This window comes from Centroberyx affinis, unplaced genomic scaffold (assembly GCF_046629955.1).
Source record: "Centroberyx affinis isolate AG114_WGS23_722 - 3 ecotype Tasmania unplaced genomic scaffold, CSIRO-AGI_Caff_v1 ptg004822l_1, whole genome shotgun sequence".
In the NCBI taxonomy this organism is placed as follows: Eukaryota; Metazoa; Chordata; class Actinopteri; order Beryciformes; family Berycidae; genus Centroberyx; species Centroberyx affinis.
This window is the reverse complement of record NW_027282351.1, coordinates 81,269-87,268: the sequence shown is the minus strand read 5'-3', so window position 1 is coordinate 87,268 and position 6,000 is coordinate 81,269. Positions and strand designations below refer to the sequence as shown.

The 6,000-nt window shown below is 44.9% G+C and overlaps 1 protein-coding gene across 1 annotated transcript in view; it reads right to left on the bottom strand.

Annotated features, from left to right (window-relative positions):
* Positions 1-221: 221 nt before the first annotated feature.
* The window catches only part of LOC139666136 (plexin-A1-like), a gene marked incomplete at both ends in the record, with an annotated part of 83,358 nt that continues 77,579 nt past the window's right edge, over positions 222-6,000 (bottom strand). The window contains 4 exons of the mRNA XM_071545254.1: positions 222-249; positions 289-436; positions 2,028-2,264; positions 3,416-3,509. Coding sequence (XP_071401355.1) covers positions 222-249; positions 289-436; positions 2,028-2,264; positions 3,416-3,509 — 507 coding nt within the window. The remainder of the gene's footprint in view (positions 250-288; positions 437-2,027; positions 2,265-3,415; positions 3,510-6,000) is intronic.

Sequence of the window (6,000 nt, the reverse complement as noted above, 5' to 3'; positions counted from 1 at the left end):
TTTGCAACTTTTCCATTTACTCTCAACTCCCCTGTAGAGACATTTTGACAAACCCCGTTTGGACTCATTGTCAGCAGCAAGAGGCCATAGCAACAGGAGCTCTCTGCGGGTCCAGGTCTGGTATGTAAGACACAAATTATATATAGGTCCAAAATCGCTGAACTTATCCTTTAACATAATGACGACAGACGCGTTACACCATGAGAAAACACACAACAGACATAAGAGTATGTTCCAGCCCCAAAATGACTGGTCAAACAGTAATGTACATGAGTAATGTAGGAGTACTTACAGTGACTTTGTGTTCTCCGGTCAGGTTAGGCCACTCACACAGCAGCTGGCTCTCAGACAGGGTGAGAACGCAGGGTGTCTCCCCGATGAGCACAGTGTAGTTCAGCTTGGTGTTACCTGGGGCCGTTGGAATCAGGTTACGCCCCTGGAAAATATACACAGACACACGGTTTCAGTATATATACATAAAGGAAAGATACATTAGCTGTGGAGAAATCTCTGTCTACCTATACTGAAAAAGGTAAACTCCTCACTATGGAAGCAATGCAGCAGCTCACGTTGTGTTTCATATTGCCAAACCATGATCAAATCAGTGGCTTTAGCTGTAGCCTGTCACAGGTAAGAAAGCTGTGCAAAGAGGCTGGTTATGTGCTGTTTGGCTGAGGGTGGGGGTATGTGGGGGGGCAATTATAGGGGTATATAAATCGTACCGAAATCCCCCCTCTCTTCGTCACTCCTCTATTACCCCTACCCCTACACTTAACTCCGCCCCTCCTCACCCACCATGCTTTGGGAGGGGGGGGATTAATTGCTTGGAAAATCTCGATGCACGTCTAATTTCTCTGCAATTATTTAATAGGATGCCATTCCTGTGCTGCTTATTTCTGCAGCTCTTTACCCGCAGCACGGCGGTGCAATCAAAGCTTTTGATTATAGAATTTTTATTTAAAATTACGGGGGAAAGAAGCACAATTCTTCATTCCCAAAACTCCACCCTGATTGGCCAAGGGAAAAAAGGCTTTATTTTTCCATGAAATTGCATGATAATTTTCTCTCTCTCGCTCCTGAACCGCTTTGAAGTTCAAGGGGAGAGGTGACATGACAAAAGAGAGCGTGGGTGGGTGGGGCAATGCCTTTTTAAATGCACTTCGCATTCAAATGCGTAGGAGATGTGCCTCTATGGCTTAGAGTAAACATGGCTATGAACTCTCTCTTCAGAACTTATCTGATAGAAATCTGAACAGGTGGCAGAGCGGCGCATGGGTCCATTTTATAAACATTACTTTTCTTTGTGCCTGATTTTAAAGGGGGCGCTTTAGAAACTACTTTTAAAGGTCTCCAAACCCCATCGGAGATAGGAGGCGAAGAAGTAACATCTTTCAAGGTTGAGTCAAATCTGAAAGAAGACTGCGTTGAAAGAAAAGCTCTCAAAGCGAGGGAGGAGGGTGGAAACTGTTGACGCAGGAATGTTTGGAGTCATTTCAAATGCCTGTCAGTGCCTTATCATCTGTGTTGGATGCTGGCTGGGAGGTCGGCACAGCGTTTTCTAAAATGCCTATTTGTGAGATTGAGCTTTTCACAGCTAGACAATACTCAACATTAGTAGCATGCCTCTATTGCTATTGCTGCTCTACCAGTGTGCCAACTGAGTGTTAACATGCAAGACTATATGCAGCTAACCTTTTCTTGTCAAGAGTCCTGCTTTGTCCTAGATATCTCTTTCACATTAGGTCTCTTACAGAGCAGCCTTGGATAAAAATATTTAATGTAGATCAATTTCTACAGCACAACCTCTATCTTGAGACTGTCCACTCGATGAGAAAGGAGAGTAGGAAAGAGGCAAAGAGAAGAGAAGAGCAAAGGTAGAGAAGCATAGAGAAGACATAAGAAGGGAGGCAGAGCAGAGAAGCAAAGCCAAGAGAAGAGAAGAGGAAAAAGAGAAAGGGATGTGATGGATGTAAAGCAAAGGCAGGTAAAGGCAAGAGTACAACAGATCAATGCACAGAGATCCATACCTTGAGTATGAGGGGTGAGCTGGGCTTCAGCTCCAGCATGCCTGTGGGGCTCAGGGGTTCGAACACGGGGTCTGGGTGGTAGCTGAAGCTCTCGTTGACCACCAGCACAGAGCGCACGTCGTCCATGACGAAGCCGATCTCATCGGGACTGCTGCCTGCCTCCGAGAAGCCCTTGTCAGATCCGGCCACAGAGGGCGCCAGACACACCATCACCGTGTTGTTGACGACCGTACAGTTCTAGAGAGAGGGAGAGAGAGAGGAGGAGGGAGAGAAAGAAAAAGAGTAAGACAGAGAGAGAGAGAGGGAGCAGTAGAGAGTAAGAGAAATAGCGATGTAAGAAACAATATCATTTGAGTTAAATTACACTTGACCTTGTGTTTTAATTGCCTATCTAACAACCTAACTGCCTTGTTGCTACTGTCGTCTGCCATGGCATCGATTGACATCTACAATGACATTGATGTGGACAAACAGAAAAAAAATGTAAATCCTTGTATACAAGGTTGTGTTAACAAATACCAAAGTGGTCAACAACATGCATGATGGCTGAAGCAGAGGTCAGACTGAGGCATGCCATTGTTGTGACGTGGGTGATTAAATGTCTCCATAATGACATAATGAGGAAGAGGCAGGCTTAATAACATCAGTGTTGTAATCAGTGTTGATATCATCTCGAAATCCCCTGTGGGGCTCGACACTAAACTCAGTCACCGAAGAACAAATTAGACTGTAATGACATACAAAGAAACAGGAGAGGTTAGCCATTAGCCAATAACGATAACATGGCATGGCTAAAGAGACATCTGGGTAGTTTCACAGTGTGCCTTTAGCCTTATATTATGTGCTATATGTCACAGTCAATTTACTACCGCAAAGTAAAACCAGGAAGATCTGCGTGTATAGGTCAATGAAAACATGCATTTAACCAAGGGAAATAAAAATGATCGCAGATAGGGGAATGGAAAGACTGGATGTTTTTTTTTTTTTTTTTTGGCGGGTGGGGTGCGGGGTAGTGGGAGAAAGGTTAGCCAAGCCCCGTGGTGCTAGGTGAAGAGGAGGGGATTTGCCAGAGCGGCTTTATTGCTGGTTGACATTTCAAAGGTTAAACTGCTAAAAGGAAATTCAACATCAAAAACACAGAAAATAGGCCCTTGGCTGGGTGACCGACAGGTCAGGTGTGTGTGCGTTTCTGTATCCCAGGTGTGTCTGTGTGTGTTGTCTGAATATCTGTTTTTCCAGAAAGAGGGAGAAAAAAAGGAGAGAGAGCAAGAGAGAGCGAGAGAGATCTGTGTGTCTATATCTGTCCCACCCATCTCACTTGCCAAGTCATTGCTTTTTTTGTTTTGTCAATAAAGATTGTCTGCGGGTGTCTGAGTTCAACCACTTACATTGACTGACTTGGCAGCTCCGTACTTGGCTCTCATTTTGGGCTCCTTGATGGTTGCCAGATTGGTTCCAGTTATAGTCAACATGGTTCCTCCACTAGAAAAGAGAGAAAAGAGACATTAGCGACAGGAAATCCAGACAAACATCATTAAAATGAACCACATTGACAAGTTGCCATCGGTCCTGGGAAAATCTAGTCACATATTCATGGATATGGATAAGGTACTTGTTCTTGCAGGGTCCAAGTGCATAAACTATTGAGCAAGCCTATCGGTTGAGTTAAATGTTAATAAATCTGTTCTCAGCGGGAGCCAAGAGGGCCCTCCAGTTGGCGATTTAATGTTAATGCTCGCTTCTGCTGTAGCTTTCCACCTGCTTATTCATTGCAGCCCATTTTCAGGTAATGATAGTAATGCCAAAGCTCTTGCATGAATGTTAAAAGCTCATTTAAACTGTTATCGGTGCTGGAGGGAGTAAAAGAAGCAAATATATAACATTTCTCCCGAAAACCAATCTCTGAAGTTTTTGGCCTCTCTTCATCGTCTCTTAAAAGCCAGGTGAGATATTTTGGGAGCGTACTCAAGGTGCGCTGTGGTATTTTTCAGCATGAGATACACTACCGCACAGTTGTCACTGATCTGACATGTTGTTCTGTAACCTTTACACCTGTGACCTATTCAGGTCTATGTGACGCTGACCAACAGAGACACAGGTAATATGGGTGAGAGTACCATTCCCCCACACCGACTTCTCGACAGCCTCTGCTGGCCTGAGAGGCTGAACTTTACCTGATGTGAGGTATTCCGACAGCACCTAAATCAGTTGGCATACAACCTAAAAACTGGAGTGTTTAAAGCAAGAGTCACCATCGGCTTAATCAACAGCAGACTCACAACATGTGAATGATCGGTAGCAGTAGCGACACTGACCATTTCATTGCTAGCTTTCATAAACACATGTAACAGCAAGTTGATACAATACTAAAACAGGCTCTATTGTTCATATTCTGTATCACTGTACCAAATCAAAAAAGCTCTCCTAAAAGATAGCAGCTGTTAAAAATGTCTGCCACTCATTGGCTCTGGTATCTATCCTCTAAGAAGTAACTGAGGCCTTTCTAGCTAACCAAACAAACACCAATCCATGGTGGAATCAGAGTGCTGTGATGTCAACATACACACACGCACACAAACACACAGGCCAGCCAAGAGAAAACATCCACATCCAGGTTGTTGGCTGTGTTTTGTGGGGGCCAGATGGAGCTGGTCTCTGGGGAAGGGAGGTGAGGCCAGGCCCAGGCCTCGGGGTGAGAGGAGGCCTTGTACCGGGGGGCTGGGGAGCTGGCAGGGAGAGCGAGTCAGTCGACTGAACAGCGGGGAAGCAGAGGAGGGGTTAGGGCCGCTGAGGAGCGTCGAGGAGACGGACAGATGTTGAAGTGGGTGGATTGGTGTGAAAACTGAGCAAAGGACTTCACTATTGAAGACTTTTAAACACCTTTCTGAGTGAAACAGCACAGGATAGAGCTGTGAGCATGTGGAGACAGCTGTGCACACAGCCCAGAATCACTGAAACTGCTTTGTTTCAATGTGTGCCAACGCCCCACAAGGGTAATTCTCAGATAGGGTAAGAATCTTTTCAACACATACAACACACACTACCCACTGAGCAATTTTACGTTGATTAGACGTTTAAAACGCGTCTAAATGGCCATAGCCGTCTAGGCTAAATTAAGTTTAAATGGGGTTGAAAAGTGAAAGTTTATTAGATGTCTATACATAGACAATATTATCCTGGACTATATGTGAGCTACGCATAGACGCAATGTTGAAATTACTTCTTGTGCTGAGATAATTATCTTGTAGGCTAGTCTACAGGACTTCTCTGGTGCATATTTTTGGTATTTACAGATGTTTATTCATTGTAATAATGTATTTACTGCTTGGTCTAAAATAGGTCTATACATAGCCGTAATGATCCTGGGTTATATGAGAGCTAAAGCATAGACGCGACGTTGAAATCACGTCTTTTGCTCAGTGGGTATATAGTGTATTTATTGTGTATTGTGTATGCTGTAATATATTGTGTAAACAGGATATAGTGTCATACAAAGTGTCTGCGTTATTCAGCTAAGAACCTCCAAGAGTCTCTTCCTAACACCCACAGCAGGGAGGGGAACAAGTCTCAGTCATGTCAGATTTGTGTTTTGGGCTGCGGTGGCTCGGCGCTGTTTGAAATAGCCCTAGCACCAGGGTCACCAAGGGGGACATGGCGACAAAATAGCTTGGTAAATACAAGCGCGAATGGCCTGGAGAACCATGCACTTCCTCTGGGAGAGCTGAGCGAAACACCAAATACAAGGCGAGCGGTGAGGTCATTTCCCCCCCGAGGCTGCAGCCAACGCTCTCTTCTTGTTTCCCTCTACCTTTCACTCACCCCATTCCAAATGAGACTTCTCATCCGCTCACACCTCTGTCGCAAGATGAGGGACTTTCTGTCTCTGCAGGGAGACTTTCTGTCTCCCTGCAGAGTTTTAAACGCTGCTCCCATTTTCACCTCAACCCCCTGTGATGCCGGTGTAGTGGATTGT